The sequence below is a fragment of the Ochotona curzoniae genome, unplaced genomic scaffold (genome assembly GCF_017591425.1).
Source record: "Ochotona curzoniae isolate NIBS_2020 unplaced genomic scaffold, NIBS_Ocur_1.0 scaffold_4701, whole genome shotgun sequence".
In the NCBI taxonomy this organism is placed as follows: Eukaryota; Metazoa; Chordata; class Mammalia; order Lagomorpha; family Ochotonidae; genus Ochotona; species Ochotona curzoniae.
The window spans coordinates 3,003,365-3,026,407 of NW_024467122.1; the positions used below are offsets into that span (position 1 = coordinate 3,003,365).

Here is a 23,043-nt window from a genome sequence, read left to right on the forward strand (position 1 = left end):
ATAGTCCTTGAGACCAAGAGCTGAAATCATGCAAGCGTAAGAAAGTTATTTTTCCTAATTCTCTAAGCAGTTTTCCTATTTGAGATTCCAAAAAGCTGCGGATTGTTCCTGGCACAGCTTCTGCGCAGCAGTGCGGCCAAGTGGTTGTCTGGCCCCTCGGTGACAGTGGAGGTCTCTGGTTTTCTGTCTGGGCTTCCATGTGTCCAGTTTACCTGTTCTTCACTGTAGAAAGACTGGCTCATAAACCTGATTGGGGGTGGATCTGGCTGGCACCTCACAGTGATTCAGCCCTGAGCCCAGGCCCTCGGCCCACTTTGCTGCCAGTGTCCAACAACAAGGCTCTCCAGAGCATCACTAACTTCTTGGAGGGAAGCAGGAAGTGTGATTACAGCTGCTGTGTTGAGACTCATCCAGATATTGTAGTGTACAATGGGAAACTCTGCACCTGGTGGCAAGTTACTCCGTGGTGCCAGCTGACCTCGTAGATGCCTTCCTGACCAATGCCAGTCCAGCCCTCCAGGTGGTGACAGAGTAAACCCTACAGTAGAGTTGTAGCTATTGACATTTGGGTTCATGCTGTTTTAATCTCATATTTTTAGGATGTAGTCTACTCAATGCTTCCAGACAGAAACCATTACAGTGCATTTGCATAACTTGTAAAAGTCTGAGACTGAGGGGATTAAAACTTTGGAAAAGAGAATTTTAGTTTCAGTTCACCATATCACAAACTTATAGAAAATATACATGTAGTTTTTAAAATGGTAGTTCTCTTTATCCCCAGAAAATGACTCAGTAAAAATTGCTACTCTGTCAGTAACTAATCAAAGGCTATCATGCTTTAAGGGAGTGCGCAGGGAGCAGATAAAAAAATGTATGTTTGACCAACTGGAAAATGAGCGAGTTTGGGGGATTATAGAGCACGTTGACTGCTTCCAACATTCATGAATAGAACTGAAAATATCTTCTGTCTCTTCCATCTGCTTTTATTTAACCCTGGTGGAAACATGCAGTATTTTACACGGACTGTTGCTGAGTACCTTTGTTGTCGCTGAAGAGTGTGCACTGATCTCGCTTTCCAGAGTAGATGATGTGCACATCTGCCAGATGCTCTTGACACGGCACTTCTTGAACACATGATTGCTGTTGTCCTAGGAGATGTCTTGAACCACAACAACTCACAGATGCCTCCCAGCAGAATCCTCAACTTGCCTCTCTGGCTGCGTGTTTCATAATATTGGCGAATAATGCAATGCACCAAATGATTTCCATCCAGACTAGCATACACCGCATCCACAGGTGGAAATGTTTTCTGAATTAATTTTATTTTAATGATCCTATTTAGGGGACTACTTGGGTGGCAGGAAGCCAGACACATCATCCATCACTATTGCCTCCTATGGTCCACATTAGTAAGAGTCAGGAGCCAAAGCCTTGCGTTGAACTCCAGCACTCCAGAACAGAGTGGTCATCAATCAGTGTCTTAACTGCTAGAAGAAACGCCTCTTCCTGGGTTGCTAATTTTAAATTTGTCTCTTTATAAGTAACAATTATGAGACAATCTAGGTCATTGAAGCCACAGTGATCAAATTAGGAATTGAGTGGGTTGTTCTGCTTAAGCTTACATTCATGCAGTCATAAAAATATAGACTAGGAAAAATTTGAATATTTTCAGAACATAAGAATAAAAGTATTGATGTTTCATAAAAGTATCATTTTTTTTCCTGTGAAGAAAAAATAGCTTATCAAACCTGTATTGAAAAGTGTTACAGATGGAGGAGCTTGGGAAACACCTTCATTGGGGTGTGGCCCCTGCAGGTGAACCCAAGAAGCAAGGCAAGGAGCAGCCCAGACCATACCAGGTTATGGTACCAACCAGGATACCTGTTGGTCAGGTCTGGGGACAAACCAATCAGGGCCAGCATATAATACCCACTGGCAGATCTGAGAACTAGGGCAGGGGGCAGGAGGAGCCCGATCAGGCTGCAATACCAGTCAGGTCACATTAGGACTAGGACAGCAATCAGACTGGGCTGAGATAGGCTACAGCACCTACCAACAGGAGCTGGAACAGGGGGCAGACTAGACTAGGCCAGGCTGTGCAATAAGACTGGTACATGGAGGTGAGGTGAGTCATGCCAGCCTGGGCCCAGCAGGAACCGGCTATGTGAGTCTCAGGGACAGGGGATCTAACAGGGTTTGGGTAGCTTGGCTCAGGTCATGGAGCCCACCTCTGTGATGGGAGATGGATTCCTGAGCCCCCAGGACAGTAGAACCAGTGGGATTTGGGTTGCTTAGCCCAGATTCTGGGGCTCACCTTATAGGTGAATGTTGGTTTTCTGAATCCCAGGGTTGGGGATCTGCTGGGAGTTGAGTTTCCTGGCCCTGGGTCCCAGGGCCTGCCTACTAGGTGGGTGTAGGGTTTGTGAGCCCCAGGGGTGGGTGATCCAGCGGGGCTTGGGTTGCCTGGCCCAGGTACTAGGACTTACTTGCAAGAACATACCCTACTTAATGAAAATGGTGGAGCAGTGGACAAGGCCCTGTTGTAAAAGGAGAATATGGCAGCACATTTGGTGCTGTAGCAGAAGAACAGAACTAACTGGACAAACTACCCCAAACAATGACAGCAAAACTTCTCAGTGAATGGAGCCAGTGACATTGGGAGGGTGACATCATCCTGGGATCGGTGAAATCGACAGCATTTCAGGACTGTCCCAGCCACTTGGATAGAACCCTCTGAATATGTGCACATTGAGACTCTGGGTTGATGTAAGGTGGCAGTTCCTCTCCCTTGGGTACTGCGACGTGTGGAAAATCATGAGTGGTTTCCCCCTTTGTCTCTCCCCTTCCCTAGGAACAACAAGAAGAAATAGCAAATTTGGAAGCAATGAATTCACCCAATTTTTCCTACACCTTGATCCTTCCCACCTTAATCAACCATGTAATCATTATTAAAAAAAATAAAATTATAACAAGAAAGCTAAAAAAATAAGTAACAATCATGAGGCAATCTAGGTTATTCAAACCATAGTGATTGAATTTTAGGATATGAGTGGGTTCTGCTTAGGCTTACATTCATGCAATTAAAAAAACAACTTGGAAAAATTTGAATATTTATTTTCAGAACATAAGAATAAAAGTATTGATGTTCCATAAAAACATCATTTTCTTCTGCAAAGAAAAAAAAAGCTTATCAAATCTGTATTAATAAATGATACAAATTTTCAATATCATGACAGCCACAGAAATGTAGGCTTTAATGCTGCAATGTATGAAAATGCCTTTTAAAATTCATCCTTTTGTAAATACATTTTGTATCATTGAAACTTTATTAATAACTTTACATTTTTAGACTTCTGATTTTGTTTTTTTTTTGAATCTGAGGTTTTCTATTTTCTTTGGAACCTGTCACTCCAAAATTGATGGGAGCTATTTCAGTGCTCTCCATTCTACACTACAACAAGATGTAGATAGCCATAGCACTTACTCTAATAGAAGGATCTGGAAGGCATTTTTATTGTAGCGTTTCCCCACAGGTCCTTATACCCAGTGTAACCTGAAGACTTGAAGTAAGAGATTATCCAGTCTGGCATTGTTATCTCCATGGTGAACTTGTTCAGCAAACAAGTAACCCGTTGTGAACGGAGACTCAGTCTGAGCCCCGCTCTGATGAGATTGGCATACACTGCTCAGTCTATGCCCATCTTGAAACTCATCTAGTTTAAGAAGAAAAGAACCCCCATTCAAGGACCATGTAGAGAGGAGAGGCATCCTGTCCCGGGCAAAGCTGAGAGTGGTTCTGTGGCAGCTCTCTGCCAGCCAATTCCTGAGGTCACTGGACAGTGAAAATGTAGCTGCTTGTCTCGGAAGCTCTAGAAAGGTAATGATGACGCGGTGGGTTAATAGGAAATCACTAACGAGGTGGGCACTGGAAGTTTTTCTGGCCAGGATTCTATTGCAGAACAAATGAGGACACACAGCTCACATACTGAGATTCAGAGTGGGAAGCCGCCTCTATTCTTAGGTCATGTCCATTTTTAACATGGACAACGTGTTGCGGAGGGCCCCGCGTGGTCTATACTGTGGACGAGCATTGTGGCCATTATTGGTGTTGACACACATGCCAGAACAGCAGACTTGACTCTCCTGTTGCATTCTCCGAATCCAAAGGCATTCTCATACGCCAGTGTTCCTGTCTGTTAAGCTTCCCCTTTGTTAAAGCTGGACTTGACAGTGATGCTTTCGGGGTGACTTCTCTCCCCCTAAGCATCTTGCAGTGGTAAGGCCGAGTACTCCTCAGCCTCCCTTTGGTTTATTCCTTCACGTCTCTGCACATTTCCACTGCTAGGACATGTCCTTCGCCTGGGACTCATGGAGAATCCCAGGGGTGGCAGAATCTGGGGAGGTGCTTCTTTACTCAGTGTGTCACCACACCATTCACAGAAGTGGCAGGCCACGTTCTCGAGTCCAGCTCCGTGAAGCTGATGCTAGCTTATGAGACAGAGGCCTTGATGGCCCCTTCTTTGTGGCAAAATCTCATCATTTTTCATGTTCTGGTCATTTGTATGAATTGAATGTCATGAGGAGAAACTTGAGAATGATCAGGAGGCAATGGAAAAATGGAAACCAGCGTGGGGTCGCTAGTCCTCAGAAAAATCTCAGCAGGATTTTATTTCATTCTTAAAAGTTTGTGTAACTGTTTGCCACACAAAACTGCCCCGAGTGCAGCTGGGTCCTCTTGGTGTCTTGTCCAAAGAGCATGATCCTGAGATATCAGAGCTAAGACAAGACCGCAGGCGATGCAGCAAGCAGCCTTATTGGATAAACATGCCTGTTGGTCATTGCGGCCGGGAGAATACAGATGTCTTGAACTCAACAACAGTCTGCTTCTTCCACATAACACTTTCAGCTTGCCCGACTGTTTTCAAAGTCTCTTCCCTGCTTGAGGAAGGTCAGCTTCATGGCAGGTCTTCATGGCATGACACAGAATGCCACAGCAGAGTGATGTAAGGCAGTGGAGTCCAGGAGGGCTGTGCTAGCCAGCTTTGTGGGGCTGGGCCACCAGTTCCTTGGCTGTGCCATGAGGAGGAGCTCTTGCTCTTTACCATGTGCAGCCTGGCTTTGCCCTGGGCGTGGGGGATGGGCTCCATGAGTCCCTGAGTGCTTGGCCTTTCCTGAGCCTTGAGTGGATGAGTGGTCAAAGCCACAGTTACTTCCCTAAAGGTGAACGGGAGCACTCCAACTTCTGTTGTGTGGCAGCTGCCTGTATGATTCTTACATAATATGGTAGAGAAGACAGTGACCCAGGTGTTAATTTTAGTTTTATCAAACTCTGGCTTGGCATGAACTGAAGCCCCAGTGTCCTGATGGGTATATTGAGGGTTAAAATATATGCATATTTTATGTGCATATATATTTGTGTGTGTGTGAAATCTTACATATTTAATAGATACTCTTCACCATTCTTTATTAAAATTATTTTACTAGAGTATTTAGTTGATAATAGACTTTCTCAAGTTGTCATCTTGATGTGCTATTTGCAGTTTCCCTAATTTGAGATAATGTTGCAAACAAAAGAATCGTTAGTTTAAGCCCTTTGATCACTTTTAAATTCTGCAGTTAGCACCATAACACTCTATTAGCTTTGTTTCTGCTTTTGTTACTGGCTAGCAGTGAAGGAATGATATGCCTCAGTGTAGGGAAATTTGTGTACTAAACTGGTTTTGTTGTATTTTATATTTTGATATCTGGATAATGACTTTATCAAATACTTTGCTTGGTTCATGAGTACTTTTATTATGCTCAGAAACTATTGATCAGGAGTAACAGCAGGTTGAACTGCTATTAGGATATTAACATCCCATATTGGAGTGCCAGTTTGAGTCCCAGACACTCCACGTCATCAGACTTTGTGCTAATGCGCGTGGCGAAGCAGTGGACAATGGCTGAAATGCTTGGACCCTAGTAGGTGCATGGGGGATCAGAATGGAGTTTGTGGCTCTGGCTTTACCCATTGGAAAGTGAGCCACTGGAATGTGGGGGGTGGGGGTTGTTTCTCTGTCTCTGTCGTTTTTTTTTTTTTTCTCTGCCTTCAAATAAATACAACCCCATCCCTTTTAAGACAGTTTATTTGGAAACCTAAGTAATAGAGGGAGAGGTCTGTGACCCCTTGGTCCATTCCCCAGATGGCTGTACCGTTCAAGGTAGACCAGGCCAAACCCAGCAGCCAAGAGCTTCATCCAGATTGCTCAGGTGGATGGCAGGGTTCCAAACACTTGAGCCATCTTCTACTGTTTTTCCTAGGCATTAGTAGGTGGTTAGGTCGGAAATGGAGAAAGCTGGAAAGGAACCAAGGCCCATATGGGGTGCCAGTGTCTGAGGTGGCAGCTTAACTGGCTGTACCACTTGTAATCCAGCTCCCTGTTAGTGCACCAGGGAAAAGCAGTGGAATATGGATTGTGTTCGTAGCCTGTGGTTCACATGGTAGACGCCTTCTGCCCAGGCCTGGCTGTCGCACCTGTTTGGGGATTGAGTCAGTAGATGGTAGGGCTCTCTGGCTCACCCTCTCTCTTTCCGACTCTCTCCCTAACTCTCTATAACTGTCTTGAAATAAATACATCTTAGAACAGTAAAGGAAAGGGCACCTGAGGGATGATTCTACAGGTAGTAGATTTTTGAGCTACTTTTCAGGTTTGAGAAGAAACTGGCTCAGTAGAGATGAGGAACTGGATGATGATGATGATGATGATGATGATTATTCCATAGTTTCCATAGGCTCTGGGATTCACCACCCACCACCATTGACCTTCCTTCTGTTATCACAATGAAAGTCTTTCATGAGCATTTAAGTCCACCATTCTGCTATTTAAGTGTATCCTGACAATGGCAGAGGCCAGCATCCCATTGCCAAGATCTATTTACCAGTTTCATTGGGAGTCCATCTTTGATTTGGGAATCAATATGCACACTGCGCCCTCACGTCTGTGTATGATAGCTTGTTAAACTTGGGGAACGGCATGACGGAAGCCGTGCGGGGCTTTTTCAGAGGCCTGGAGGAAAACGAGTGAAACTGGGCAAGAATGAGAACAGTAAAGGCGTCATTCCAGGTAGAGGAGTGAGCCTCTTGGGTGGGACCCCGTTATACAGAAATGCAGGGGCCATTTGGAAACAGGGAATGACAGGGGGATGATATAATCTGATGTAAACTTAGAAAAGTTTGTTCTGGCATCTGTGTGAAGCTTTAGTTTGGAGGGCATGCGACTGTGGGGTGCGCTGGGCGTAGGAGGTTCAGGTAAGGACTGTGTGCTTTGCAACTTGAGCGGTGGCAGGGGAGCACGCTGAAAGAATGACAAACTCTCCTCTGGCTTGTTTGTTCTGTGCTTATTCTGGAATTTGAAAATGTTGGAACATCAAATCACATTTCAACATAATGGAGTCCTTCTCTTCCTCTGCCATCCCCACAGTGGCTTTCCCTTGTTGTGGCTGTTCTTTCCCAACGAAGAGAAGCTCTGCTTGCGTGCCTGATTTCTTTGAAGGCCCCCGTAGGGCTCCTGGCACCTCTGTAGTGGGACCAGGAAATACTGAAGAGAAGAGCAGGTACATTTGCAGGTGGCACTGTAATACCCACAGTGTTTGTTGAAGTGGGCAGCTCCCTGGAGGGTTCTGGGCAAGGTCTGTTAAGAAAGTCTGCATGGGACCCAGGGGTTTAGTTGGCACTTTTTAAACAGATTTCTTTTAATTTGTTTTTATTGGAAAGTCAGATATACAGAGAAGAGGACAGATAGAAAGGAAGATCTTCCATCTGATGATTCAATTCCCCAAGCAGCTGCAATGGCCGGAGCTGCGCTGATCTGATGCCAGGAGCCCAGAGCCTCTTTCTGGTCTCCCATGTGGGTCCAAAGTACCAAGGCATTGGGCCATCCTCACCTGCTTTCCCAGAGCTCAAGCAGGGAGCTGGATGGGAAGCAGGGCCAGTGGGATACAAACCGGCATCCATATGGACTCTTGGTATGCAAGGCAAGGACTTTAGCCACTAGACTACTGCGCTGGGCCTTTAGATGGCATTTTAAAACTTAATGAAAAGTGGTCATACATGGGCATGTGATCCCATGCCCCCAGGCAAGGCTGAGTGAATCCTGTGGCTCTGTGTGGTGAGGTTGGGTGTGGGAAGGGCAGGCCTTATAATGCAGTGTTTGAAGCTGCCTCTTAGAATATCCAGCTCCCATATCAGAGGCCCTCCCAAGTGCTGGCCGCCTGCTCCTGATCCAGCTTCTTTGGAAGGTGCCTCGGCAGTTGGCAGGTAATGACTTGACTACCTGGGCCCTCATCACCCTTCCCCAAGGGGGAGTCCCTGATGCGTGCCCCTTGTTTGGCTTAGATCTGGCTGTTGCAGCCAAATGAGGAGTGTGACGGGCGATCTCTCCTGTAGTCCTCACTCTTGATCTCTCAAGTAAGTATTAAGAGAGAGGCTCTGGCACATCTAAAGGATTGGTGACTGCAGAGTTTATCAGGTTTAGTTGTGTAGAGTGAGATGACAGGGTATAGAATTCATACATGATCCAATACAGTTTGTTGTGATAATTATTAGCAAGGTTTGTAAGCCAGAGGTTGAAATGAGGTGTGGAAGGGGAAGTTCAGGAAGCAGGGTGAGGGATGCCTTTGCTGCTCCCACCTGCCTGGCTTTTCTCACCTGCCTGGCTTTTCCCACCTGCCTGGCTTTCTCAGTTCTCTGAACAGTGACATTCTGCCCGTGCCTTCTGACAGCACCCTTCTCCACAAAGCCTTTGCCCAAGCCCAGGCCTTTACAGAGAGGGTGGCTCGTGCTGCTGGATGAGTCAAGGGGAATGAGATGGAGATCCCTGGTCATGGCCTTGAAGGGGCCAGTGGATCGTTCTGCTGCAGTCTGGACCACCTGCACCCCCAGGAGGGCACTTCAGGAAGTCCTGGGTGTAGTCTCGAAGCAGGCATTTGCAGCGAGAAGACACTGGTTGTGCCGCTCCGTCTCACATCCGAGTGCCTTGGTCTGGTATCCAGCTTCCTGCTGATGCTGACCCAGAAAGGCATTGGTGATGGCTCACTGGGGACACCAGGCAGTGAGTGCATCTAAACTTGGGCCCTACCAGTGACACCAGGCAGCAAGTGCGTCTAAGCTTGGCCCCTACCAGTGAGCACTTGGGGTGAGCCAGAGATGAGAGAGCTTGCTCGCTTGCTCACTCTCTTATAAATTAAAACTGTGTAAGTCAATTTCCTTGTAGAAACTCTAAAATCTATGAATGTTTTTTCATGATACACACATTTCAGGAATTTTCTGACGATCGCTTATAGGCATAGATTTTAGAATTGTCTGCATTCAAATAGACACATCTTTTAGTTCAGGTTTGAGAATCTGACTTTTCATTGAGTGTGTGCGTATGAAGTGTGGTTCATGCTGACAGATGTGAGGCTGTGTCTCCCCTAGGAAAGACCAGTCCAATCCCGCTAATCAAACACGTGCCTTTCTGCACTTCTAGAGCTCACTCAAGATTTGCTTCCAGTATGAAATCTTTCTGAATTGCACTGCTGTGAATTTGGTTTCCTCATTCACTGTGTGGCATGTGGAATTGATATGAGAGAAAGTCTGCCTGAAAGACCAAGGTTTCTTTCTGAGAGCCGGGGAGGGGGCTGGCCAACAGCCACTGTTGGAAGCCAGGGTTGTCCTCACTGCGGCCACTCGTCGGAGGAGCGTAGAGGTGTGTGTGTCGCTTGTGCCTGCATCGGTGAAGATGTACCCTCCACAACGCACAAAGCAGACAGGGCACAGAAGAGGGGAAAAGGGTGGAACACAACCAAAGAACTGAAGCAGACCAGCTGGATCTGCCTGTGTGTGTGTGCGGAAGCAGGTCTCTGTTGAAAAGGTGACTTTTGCCCAAAAGCAGAGGCACTGGGGAAGTCCTTGCATCCAAAGGCTTGATGCTCTTGGTGTATCAGGTCTGGTCAGACTCCAGGAATGCAGTGGGTGCCCAGTGAATGGCTGACCGGGGACAGAACATGGGCGGGTCTGAGATGTGAGCACTTGAGCATGGAGCAGAGGAGCTGGATGTGATGCTGGTGGAGCAAAGAGAACAGGTGTGATAGGGAAGTCTGTAGGTCACTGCGCTTGCTCTTGCTCTCTGCGCCAGTGGGACCCAATTGGCTGCCCATTTATTCCAGAAGATCATGGTGACTCTGAGCAAAACTACTCTTCAACATTCCACAAAATGCCTAAATATCGGAGACTTTTTAGGAGAGAGAAACCAAGGCATGAATTAGATTGTGTGTATGCCTTTGTTTCTGCTTCTCTCTGCCTGTTTATAGTGTAATATTAATAAATGCAGCATTTTAATGAGCTTTGACTGAATTCTCTTCAGAGACATGGTGTGCTGGGCTCCGTGGAGATACATAACTGCAACTCCCTATTTATGGAGGAGAGCCTGCTGCTCATTAGCTGGGACAGCCAGGGGCTCACTCGAGAGAGGAGCCGCTGCCAAGCCCACCTGTGCCTCCACAGGACCGAGCTGCGTCTGGCTGCTGCTCCGCAGCCCAGGGCTTTCATTACAGGAGTCAGATGGCTTTCTCAGAGCACGTGCTGATGACATGTCACGTTGCTTGTCTGGGGGTTCGATGCTGACACCTACTAACAGTCTGACACATGGTTAAGTAGCTGCACCGGCATAGGTGGGAGAGGCAGGCGCAGTGTACCTGAGCAGGAAGACGAGAACATACCTCTGAATGCTTGCACTTGTAGACATGGCTCTTGGCAAGGTGAGAGCTTTCCCAGAGGCCTTTGTGCTGAGTTGAGCAAAGTGAAGCTAGACTAGAAATCTCATCTCACAGGCTGCTGGGCATGGCGCAGGGAGAGCAGTGCCTTCTGCACCCCGTGTTTTTGGGGAGTGGAGGAGAAGCAGAGGATCCACCACACTGCTTCTTGTGCCTAAGCGTCTTGTACATAAGCTTTTGGCTTTTTGTTTGACTATTTCTTCAGTGTGGTTTTTCAGCTGAGATCCTCAGAGCTGTTTACTAGTATTTTAATAGATTCCTTCTTTGTGAAATCTTAAGAGGTATTTCCATTGCTGTAGAACATGGATTCATTTGCTTATTCCAGGACTTGATCACTGTCTACCAGCAATTGAAACAGCATTGGCTTCAAAGCTTTGCCCAGGCCAGAAGACGGTGGGTAGGTTAATCCTGAGCTTCAGCTGGACACCTGTTGTTCTCCTTTGGTGAAATACCGTCCACATTCAGGCTGCTGCCTAGCCAAACTCTACTCCCAGGCAGTACTGAAAGGTCCCAGTCGTAACTGGATGAGATGCGGGCTCATTGACCTGAAGAGTGGCCACAAGGCCGAGAGGTTTGAGCACTCTGCCTTAGGCCTTGGCCAGGGACTCTGTGGCTGTTGGAGCAGCATCTGTTTCATGCCCTCCATGAATTTAGCATTCATTACTTTGCAAAAATGCAGGTGTGCCACCAGGCAGGCTGTGTGTTCATGTCATACGGACATGATGGAGTCATTCATTCTCTCCCCGACAGTTCCTATTCTAGATGTGTCTGCCAAGCCTGGTGACCAGGAACAGGAGGAGTGCTTGCAAACTCTTGGATCTATTTGGATATGGGCCTTTTCCATTTAATTTTCTACCCTTTCTGTTGTTACTTGGAGGCCATAAGGGACACATGGTGTAAAAAGAAGAGGTGAGGTGGATAAAGGAATGAGCCGAGTGAGTGAGTGACTGACAGAATCTTCCTGAGTGAAGCGCTGTGCAGCTTGTGGTTTTGTTCTCAATGCTCTGTGTCCGCAGGATCACACACTCTTGTCTCCATCCATTCTGTAGAGTTCACTTGACTCTTAAAGGCTGTTTTATACACTTTTCCTGACTTCCTCTCATAGCCACGTGGAGACTTCAAAGTTATCCCAGTGGGGGAAGAGCGATTGTCCACATTGACTTAGAGAGATGGGCTTCATCTGCAAATAAAACGAAGAAGCTGACTCTCCCACTTGGCAAGCGGATGCCCAACGTGGATGGTGCCTTCCAAAGTGATGTCTCTGTTTTGCATCAGGTTGCAGCTGTTGAGTCTGCAGAGGCACTAGGACTGGCAGGCTCTGGCCGCTCCTGTTCAGGGCTCCACGGAGTGCATGGGAAGTAAAGTCCCACTTCTCCATTTTCAGCCAGCACCATGTCATTGCTGCAGAAGTGCACAACTTTTGTTCAGTTTGCCTTTGTTCCTGTGTTAGATTCACTGGCATTTCGCTCACATCTATGTTCTCTTTCCAGGAAAGAGCGACCCTTTCTGCTTGTTGGAGTTAGGCAATGACCGGCTTCAGACACACACCGTTTACAAAAACCTCAACCCTGAGTGGAACAAAGTTTTCACGTTGTAAGTACAGTAGTACCACGGCCTACGGAGGAGCAGTTCTGAGTTGGAGACCAATTACGCCGGTCAAGTGTGGGGCAGCCTGGGCCTTGGAGCGCAGCTCTCTGTCTGTGTTTATGTGCCAAGAGTGCATTTGATTGTCTTTTTCCCTCCTGAAAACCTTTTATCTGTTCCTTTTATAGAGTAGTGTTAATAATAGAGAAAGTCACTGGAGCTGCAAGGGAGTCTGGCAGGAGGCTTTTGTAAAATGGAACTCACAGGGACTAAATTAATGTGTGTGACCATCTATCTAGACGGCTTCACTCCTGGGTTAAAGTGTGTCACAGCAGGAGGCCTGCCTTAGATTTGGGGAGCTTAGAAGTGGTAATATTGTTTTAACACCAGCTAGCTTGCGTTCTGCGAAGGCTTTTGGGAAAATCTGATTAGCTATGGAATCCTGTGTGGGTGTCCCTTGTCTTGTAGTGCATTTGGGTCGCTCACATGTCCTCAGTGCTCTGCCTACTTTAGGAAACTCGGAGTTAGGAGGCTGGCCATATGTTAGTCTCCTAATTTGCTTTAGAGTTGAAAGCACCTGACCATGGCAGGAAGGCCCTGCATGGCTTTGGTTGGGATGGTGCCCTCCCCCACCTGCCACTGGCTCCTGCAAAGCAGAGTAGGTGTTATCTGCACTTACACGTGGAACTGATGGATACAGGGCGCCTTCCAAAGCTCTGAGAGGAACAGCTTCCCTGTGCCAAACAGCTATGCAGGCCAGCACATGTGAGACTCTGTCAATCTAATCAGTACTGGAAGCGTTTCTAAGCATGCATGGGAATTTTAGTATTTGGGGTTTCAAAAAGTAAAGACTTTGAGGCATTTCAATGAGTTGTGAGTTTTTACCTGTTATTATTTTTAAAGGGAATTCTTTATCAAGCTAAAGAAAGCAAATGTTTTGCTTTACTTCTCTCACTTGGAAATGACTTTGAGATCGCTGCATTTCCATCTTCCTCCTTTTTGCCCTGTTTTCTGTCTTGATTCTGTTTCTTTAACAGTTCTATTCTGGAGTGTGTATTTACGGAAAATGTCAGCATGAAAAAGTTGACTTTTTTGTCTGTGGATGTCTGAATTGTGTGTGATGGAAGGTTTGGGAATACAGTCAGTTTGATTTAATTCTTAGGGTTTAATTAAATGGTAGTTTTATACTCCAAGGACATACAGACTTAATTAGTGAAACAGTGTTTTCAGACCTTCATGGAACAGACTTCACTTGTGTGTTTTTGTGTGTGATCCATGGTGTTTCTTGTTTCAGTCCCATTAAAGATATCCATGATGTTCTGGAAGTGACAGTCCTGGATGAAGATGGAGATAAACCCCCGGACTTTCTTGGAAAAGTTGCCATTCCCTTGCTATCCGTAAGTTTTCTTGGTTAATAAACAATTTGTGAGTCACATTTCATGGTTAAGGAGTCTCTATGCTCTGTGGTCGCTGCGTCCTTTATTAGTCTGGAGGGAAAGAACTTCCTGGCAATAGCAGGAAATTACTGTTTTGTTTTTCATTTATTTTTTTTTATTCTGTGTTTTCCATGGTTTCTGATTAAAATAGCATGATGGTTTTTTTTTCAGTATCATTCCAACATCGATTCAAATAGCCAAACCACAACACCTTCAACCTTCCACCCTGAAGATGGGTGTTTGACTTGTTCCAAGGATTAGAGGTGTGTGCCTGGAAAAGGCACACGTCCCTGTGTACCTCCCGGCTGTACATTTCTTCCAGGAGTAGTTGCCAGCAACTGCATGTTTTCTCAGTTCCACTAAAGACTGTCATCACCCCAGTACTGTTTGTCTTTTCTGTAGCATTCCTCGCTTCCTGTCTCCAAAAGTGCTTTGTCGAACAAAGTGGAGAGAGAGCCTTCACTGGGGAAGGAAGAGTAGTTCTGTGTAAGGGCCAGGGTCAGCTCAGACACAGAGCCGGATGGGATGCTATTTGTGGAATTCAGAGGAGAAGGCTCTAAGGATATCTTGATGTCAGCAGCGGAGCAGAGCTGGGGAGCAAATTAATTGGACGTTAATGTGTTTATCAATTGGACTGTTGGCAAAAGCGGCCACTAGGTTTTTACCCAGCTAGTAACACAATTTGTTGTAGAGTCCTTATGGCTTTATTAGCTGGTGTGACTTTATTTCTTCCTAAAGACTTCTCTTTCCAGGGCTGTTTTGTATCTGTTTGTGGATGGAGCACTCTGTAATTTAAGTAGAAGATTAGTCTAGCTTATAGGATGTGTACAGAGAGGGGAGCGCCATGCCTCTTAATATCTCTTCTTCTCTGTTTGATCGCTTGGTTAATTTCTCCCCGAGTTCTCATATCCCTGATGTTACTTGAAGAGCCTGCTTGGAGCATCTGCTGCCTGCTGCAGCCGGCTCTTGCCAAATGCTCAGAGCCAGCGGTGGCAGGCGGCGCATCATGCAGCGAGGAGGTGGTAATTTGGGAGTTCTCCCTCCCATTTTATTACAACTCTGTCAGTTATTCCTGTAAGAATACATGTAACACGAGTGTGGGCCACACTCTCCGAGACGGCCAATGGGACAGACGCCAGGGCTCCCTTTCAAAATCAGCTTCCTTCTTTTTTCTTTTTCTCCTTCATCTGGAGCCTTTCTGCTCATATTTATCCATACATTGTTACTAATCTAGTTTATTCCAGCTGGTGGCCTTTACTTGATTTTTTGGAGCATTTCTCTGTGTATGATCTTCTGTAATAGTAAGAATTGACAACCAAAGATGGCTTCAGATTTGACCACAATCCCCCAAGGAGGTGGGGATCACACGCAATGGAGAGCCGTTGCCCTCCACCAATGTGTCTTATAAAGTCATGGTCCTCAAAGTACGAGGTAGGCTGTTTTATGGAAATCCTAGTTGAGTGCAAGCAGCCGCCACCCAACTTTTCTCAAGCTGGTAATGTGCTTCCCAGGATCTCAATCATTGTTTTGACACATGCTTCTTTGTCAAATGTCCCCCTAATGCCAGGTTCTCCTGGGGGTTGCTATTCTTACATGGCTACAAGGAAACTCCTCACTCAGTGCTTGTGTTATGGCTGTAGAAGACAATACAGAAGCACAATAAAGCAAAGCAAAGCAACATGTATGTCCTTGAAGAGTCGGTCCAAGGAAGGAGAACTAAGAGTGGGTGTTGGGTGGATGGGGTGCTCTTCTCTATGTCTGACTGGCAGCCAGTGAACTGTGTGGGTAACTTTGTAATCTTCTTGCAAGGGACTTTCATGTTCCCATTCTCGGAGGCAGGACCTTGACATTCAGAATCTAGAAGTGATTGCTGGGTGGCCAAGGTGGGTGAGCCAGATGGAGAATGTCAGGGTGCAGGACAAGAAGGGACCCAGGGATAAAGCGGGGAGGAGATGACCTTGGCGGAACTTGAAATGAATCCGTTTGGAAGACTGGCTCTGTTCTTAATGGGTCCCAGTGGTCGCTGAGGAGCTCCAGGAGGCTGCACGCCAGGGACAGCTGATTTGCTGCCCTGTTCTGTTTGTTTCTAACACATGACAACTGCTTCATCCAGAAATTATCCCTAAAATGAAAGATCTTTACTTGCCAAGGCAGCGTGGCCTGGGCTGCATTTCCCTTTAGGGACGCTGGAGCCTGCAAATGATTTCTGAGTAAGTTGCTTCAGCTCCTGCTATTGACTGTGGTTGCCAAATTCTGATTCATTTCTGGATTAATCTGAACAATGTATTGGCAGACTGATTGGATCCTGCAGTGATCTCTCTGAATGAAGACACTCCACATGACATGATATACACGTGCTTTTAAGTGTTTCTTTGACAGATTTCACACATCTTACATCCACTAACTCACTCACTGACTGCCCACAGCGACCCCAGCTGGAGCTGCAGTATGGCGTTAGTGGTGCAATGCAGGGCTCCCATATGGGTGACAAGGGTGTCATTATCTGAGTCCTTCCCCATGACCTCCCGGAGTGGACATTCTCAGAGAGCCCGAGGCAGGTATTGAACCCAGGCATTCAGATGCAAGATGTGGGCATTTTCACCACTAGCAAAACCCTTGCCCCAAGACCTGCATTTTGAAACAGTGGTTCTCTTGAGGAAGTCAAACCAACCTGGACAGTTAAATCTGCTTGCCTTGTACTGCTCTGGATCCCCCTCTGCCATATTCTCTGTGGATTTCTGCTGCAGCCAGAGTAGCATTGGCTAACTAACTTTATTGGACAAATTTTCTGTAATTGCTTGCATTTAGTAACTATCAGTAAGTATCAGTTTGCCCAAATGTCACCTCTGTTGGGTTTGAGATTGCCGTGAACTCATACAGTCTCACTGTTTTAGGTGAGTGTTGAAATTTGATCATTAAAATATTTAACTTTTCATTTAAACTAATGGAAATTGAGTATAATCTGCCAAGGTGTCTTCTTAGTTTTTTTCTAGAAGACGGAATAGATTTGGTCAGGGAATCCTGTGTGGTCACTTTGCAGTGATGGCAGAAGGGCAGTGGCAAGGGTGGGAGTAGCTGGCAGAATATTTCCCAGAGAACACAGCACATTTCCTCTCCCCTAAGGTTCATAGCAGGAAGAAGTACAAGACTGACCATCTCACATGTGGTGGTAGAGGAGAAATAGGTTAAACTCTTCTATTAAATGGAAATGCTTCTTATGTCTGCTTCTTTGAGTAATTGAAACCTGGTGGGGCATGAATGGATGGACAGTGGAGCAGCATACAGACCTACAGTGAGTCAGTGAAATGTTGCAGAAGGTTCTTTTGGGGGTAAAATAAAAGATTCTGCTATTAATGAGATTATAAAAGTATGAAATTATATAATACTTTCCTTAAAAACAAACATATGTGATGACATAGGAAAGTTACAAATCTCAAATCGCAAGGTGATTGTATTTATTCCGTATTCACAAAATAAAATGCCAGGAGCAAGCTAAGGCTTTAGGTGGAGCTTCTTGTAGTTGTGCCTCCATGGAATGTTGCCAGCAGGGAAGTCTCCGTGAGCTTACTCAGGGCTACAGAATTTCTGGGCATGAGATTCTGAAATAGTCATCTTTAGCAAATTATGTATTGGTGATTTCTAGGATGCTGTTGTGATAGCGAATGCATAGTAATGGTCTAAATTGTGAGTAAATGTACATTCACATAAAAATAGGGAATATCCTGTTCAAATGTTCACTCAACACACTCAAATATTGATCATGGTGAGGGCCCAAAAGGTGTGAGGAAACTCCGAAAGACAGAAATTTTAGTGGTAAGAATACTAGAAAAACTGACATTTGATCTACTGAACGGCTTGATGGAAAACAGTCGCAGATAACTAATGCAGGTTTCAAAGCTGTAAGCATAGACCCCTAGAGACTGGGTGTTGAATGCCCTTCGTGAAAATGATGAAGAAAAGCCAAGAACAGGACTCAGGACATTCTTACCTACCTAGGGTGGCTTTTATCATTTAAGTCGAAAATCAACTAAACATGTCAACAAAAGGATCTAAAATCAGGGAATTATAAAGGCATCAATGCCAATAAAAACAGCAGCAGAGTAGTGCAGGAAGGGTGACCAGTGGGTGAGACCCACCTAAGTGGTTCTTCACCCCGCAAAGTGCAGAGGAACAGCAATTACAGAGCGAAATTGCTGGATGATCTACAAAGAATGAGGAAATGGTGAGCAAGAGAGATGGAGGGCAGCTTTGAGGAGCTGCCCTGCCCTGCCCTGCCCTGCCCTGCCCTGCCCTGCCGGATCCAGAGACAAGGACAATGACAGGGTGTCAGATGCACAAGAGCGGACCTGAGAGCTGTGCAGGGGTCTTTCCCTACAGATCACGTGTTAGAGCTCTTCATCTCATGAAAAAGGTATGACTAAAAAGTAGGATTCGCATGTCAGGTACTGACTCATTAGTTTAACAAGAGTCATGGGAAGACAGAAAAAGTTCTCAAAGTATTCTTCCTGCTACTCCCCTTCCCCCAAAATAAAATGACAGACTCAAATCAATATAATGACACGTTTTATTTCTCAAGCCTTCAACAGCGAGTTTTTACACTATTTAAATGTTTGGGGAACACACAGAAGGGAAATGTATGAATGCATTCCCTGGGATTAGGTTAATGTGTGTTAAAGCATATTATCATGCTAAATTAAGACAGAAGAGTTACTGGTATGAAAATATTTGCAGCTTCTAAATGAATCGATAATATCACTAGTATGTAAGTGTTCTAATCAATTTGAAAAGCCGATGAACCTGAAGGAAAATCTGACCCAGAGCAGGAATCCTGGCGTGCACCTGGCTCCTGCGGTGTTTGCTGGCCAAGGTGGAATGAAGGCAGCAGACCATTGGCCTCCAACCCCTGGGCTGGCACCGCAGCTTCTCCCCTACAGTGGCTCTGTTCTTTTTGACAAGTTCTTTAATCTTTCGTCATGTTTCTTTGGTGAAAAATTGAAGGTGGTTGTTGCGTTGCAGGTGTATGGTGAGAAGTGAGAAAATGTGAACTGGGGCTGGAGTCCCAGCCCACCGTGAGCAGTGTATGAAGACGTATCTCCATCTGCTCTGCTTTAGTAAATTGTTTCAGCAAACGAATTTTCTGTGATTAGATTAATACTGCGGTATAGACTTCTTATTAAGTGTGGAGATAAGGTCCTCTCATAGTGTAGAGGGGTGAGTGTGCTAGTATAAGCCTTGAAATCATTTTGATAAAAGTGGATTAAACTTTAATAAACAGGTGTCTTTGAGCGTTTATAGCCCAGTTATCTGTTTGGCACAGTGACTGGAGTTCAGAAGGATACAGTGATAGCTGTGGGCACACAGATGTTAAATGCCAGACATGGGAATTGACTAAGTGTGCCTGGTTTCACAGTCTGACCATGATTTATTGTTAATAAACATATGGAAAAAAGGCTCAGTCTCTCTCCTTTTACAGAGGTGCATGTTACAGTAGCCCGAGACCACTTTCTTCCTATGACATTTATGTCTGTTAAACAAAAATGCCTGTGGTTGCTCAAGTTCAGGAAAATGGGCAGAAACTGGTATCTAGACGAATACATTTTAGGAGAGCAAATGGATTGTAGTTGCTGACACCGTATGAAAGGTGTGTCCTGTGACTCAGCAGTTTGCCTTCACCTGTGCGGTTATCCCGGGGGTGCACATGTACCAGATGTCCATTTGTCACACTGTTCGGTTGTTAAAACTGAAAACCTCCTTAGTGAAGTACAGCAGACGATTGGTTAATTCCATACTACTCATGAGGTAGAGATGCACTCTGTATTGGTGAATTGATGATCACCTGGGGAATGTCTTCATTCGATTTTCAGTGTTACGACACGTGTCTCCAAAAAATATAAATAAGGACTAGAGGCAGACATCTAACATGCAGTTCCTGTGCGTCTGTCATGGCCACTGCTCCTGGTTGGCTATTTCACAGCATCCTCTAAGTTTTGTGCTGGTTTTATTTACTTTTGATGGAGGAAACTGAAGAATCTAGGACTTGGGCAACCAATTCAAACTTATCCCAGCAGTTCGAGACAGAGCCCAAACTTGAACTCAGTTCTCCTGCATTTAGAACCCCAAGTAGACCCAATGAAATTCTCTTATACATTATTACTAAAATAGCAGCTATCTATCTATGGATTAAAATGTCATTAAAGTTCTTGGGGCAGGCTTTGGCTTAGCCGAGTGGGATACCAACAGCCTCATCACATCTGTGACTGCTCAGGTTCCGATCTATTTGCATCTGCTTCCGCGTCCTGCAGAGATGCAGTCAGAGAAGATGGTGATGACTCAAATCCTCGGGGCCTTGATATCCTTACAGAAGGCTCACACTGAGCTCTGGGCTCCTGGCTCTGTGCTGGCTCATCCTTGGCTGCTGTCATCATTTGGCGAGGGAACTGCTGGTTGGAAGATTCTTTCTCTCTGACTTTCAGAAAATGGTAATTTTAAGAATGAAATTAATGTGCATGAATATTAACTGAATTTTTTATAAATTATAGAGTCACATTAAACTGATGTAGAAAATGTTCATGTGCACATTTTACGGAGAGAAACTGAAATTGCAGAGTACACCAGCGTTGTGCTGTCACAGCATTCAGATGTGGTGTTTGCTTCTGCTGTGGACGGCTTGTCTGAAGTGGCTGAGTGTGGTCTACACAGAGGAGGTTGAGGGCTGAGCTGTGCTTCTTTACGGGGCCAACCGTGAGCTAGTGCACAGTTTCCTCTCTTGTGCTGTCTGTTCAATGCATCAAGATTTCGGAACGAGGCCTGATTCAGAGAGGGCATGGGGGGCTGCAGAGACGGGGTGCAGAGGGCAAGAACATGAATTGGTGTCAGGTAAGGTATAGAACAGTGTGGTTTTGCAAACACATACTTTCTGTTTTCTAACTTGAAGAAAGACTGGCACCTTCAACAGGAATCTAGTCTCAATTTAGTTCATAAATGTGTGCTTTTCTTTCTCAGGGGTTAATTCCTCCTCATGGGTTCTGATGAACTTTACTGTTGAACCAGTTGTTTGCTCATGGCATCACAGATTTATGTGCTAAAGTATACCAGTCCTTGTTTTTGAAAGTTCCAAATGAGTACTGTTTCCAGTTGCTGTATACCAGCCCCGGTTGTAGTGAGTAGGTAATAGAATTTTCTTACATAATGAATGTAACTCACTTTGAAAGATTAGTTTTGTGTATACTGAGCTTGAAACTTATTTAAGCAGATTTAGTATTCTTTCATAAGAAAAGAAGGTTGAATGAGGTAAGGACAATTGTGGGTCAGATTAAAAATTGAAAACCAAATAACTTCTCAGTAACTTTTCTCTTGGCTCCCAAACCCCAAATCAATAGTCAGAGACAGGCTTCCTGTTCTGTAACGTGGGATGGCTAACTCAGCCAGGAATTTGTTGTCATCACGGTCTTCATAACAGCTTTATGATGCATTGTTTGTGACAGTCTAAAGGACATGATAGTGTTTGCTTTCCTGGCTTATGGACGTGTGTATTACTAATTAGGTTGAATGTATGTTGCAGCTCTGTTGAGATATTGTCATCCTATCGGTGCCTAATACCCAGCACTGTGCCCATGAAAAGGCAGGAACACAAAGATGTAGCATGTCAGTGGTAGGAGTTTATCTCGCAAAGCTGAAGCCAGCATGCCCCTTGGATGTGAATGAAACAGTCTCCCACATGTCATTAAGGGCGGACTTTCCCGTTGAACTTAACCGCTTTCTTTGTGGTAAGTTTTGTCAGATGTTTCTGGAGGCAGGCAGACTAAAAAAGTGGAGTCAATAAAATGTTCAATTCTATGGAATTCTTGATAAATTATAGTTTGTGCACATTTGAAATTTCATAAGCCATATTAAATTTCAGATCTGTAAACTAATGCAAGCAAAATTACAAAATAATATTGATACATAAAAGATAGAAGTTGCAAAATACATAATAGCTCATCACTTAGGAAAAAAGTTAAATATTATGTCAAGATTATATTTATGAATACAAATTCTCAAAGTTTATGAAGAGCATAAGCCAAATTTTTGTCTAATTGCTGTCCGGAGGAAGGGATTCTGACGTTTGTGAAAGTTCAAAGGGATTTTTTTTTCTAGCTTCAAACTTTTTACAACTTCTAAAATTTTAATTCCTATGTTTTATGATACTTTTAAAGAGAAAAACAGGCATAGCTTCCATCATGTCTCACGCTTTGATGCCTGCTTCAGTGCTCTAGGTGGATTCAGGGTTTTGCTGACACAATGCAAGGGACATTGAGTAACAGGAAGCTGTCATTTACTAAATAAAAGAATAATAATAATAAAAGCCCTTCTTTTGCTATAACATATTGTTATGCTGATACTTCTTGTTCTTCTCTTGCCCTTTCCTGGCACTTGAGAAATCGTGGAAATTTTAAGATAACAGCACGGTGACTGTGGGCTGAAGCAGAAGTTAAATTGGACCCAAGTCAACTTGGCAAGTGGTCATGCTGTTTCTGTATTTATTTCTTTCAACTTTAACACCCACAATTTATGAAGTGGGGCTGTGTATCAAAGCGGACACTCAGAATCCTGTTTGGACACCGTTTAGGAAGGAAGCAGGGTCTTTATAGGACCCCTCCCCCTGCCACTGGCCAGGAAAGCCATCTTTCAGCATATAACCCATTCATTGGAGAGAGGTGGGGTGACTGGGGAAGGAAGAGGGCCTCTCCCTTGTAATGTGGAATTGCTGTTTCCCCCGTGACTTATTCAACTCATTTCCACCACTGTTTGTGGCTGGTGAAGACGGTCATAGTCGGTGAAAAGATGGCTCAAATTCTGTGCCCTCAAACTTCCTATGTTTAAATTTTGATTATTACAGTCCCAGCCAGAGCTTTCAGTAACTCTGGGTTTTTAGAGCTAATGATGTGCTTCTTAAGGGCCGGCAGTTTAATCAATACAAATACTTCTGTGAATAATAAAAGCATGGCTGCTTGGGTATCTGCAGAGAAGATGATTAAATCAACCTGGTTAGTATGCATTTCCTAGCTGGGGAGTTGCTGGAATGATACTTGAGGTGTTTTCATGGACGCCTCACCTGTAGGGGTGCCCTGGCAGGTGTGTTTAAGGAGCTGTAGTGACATGCTGGCCTGAGCAGTGTGCTGAACAATCTTGTTTGTTCTGAGGATCACTCGCTGATCTGTGCATTTTGTTGTTGTTTTTTTTTTAAGCCTCA

General features: G+C 45.0%; 1 protein-coding gene across 4 annotated transcripts in view; it reads left to right on the plus strand.

Annotated features, from left to right (window-relative positions):
• MCTP2 (multiple C2 and transmembrane domain containing 2) overlaps positions 1-23,043 on the plus strand; it is a 196,885-nt gene that overhangs the window by 100,255 nt on the left and 73,587 nt on the right. For all 4 annotated transcript variants that reach the window (XM_040969072.1, XM_040969070.1, XM_040969071.1 and 1 more), the window contains 2 exons: positions 12,282-12,384; positions 13,670-13,772. In XM_040969072.1, coding sequence (XP_040825006.1) covers positions 12,282-12,384; positions 13,670-13,772 — 206 coding nt within the window. The remainder of the gene's footprint in view (positions 1-12,281; positions 12,385-13,669; positions 13,773-23,043) is intronic.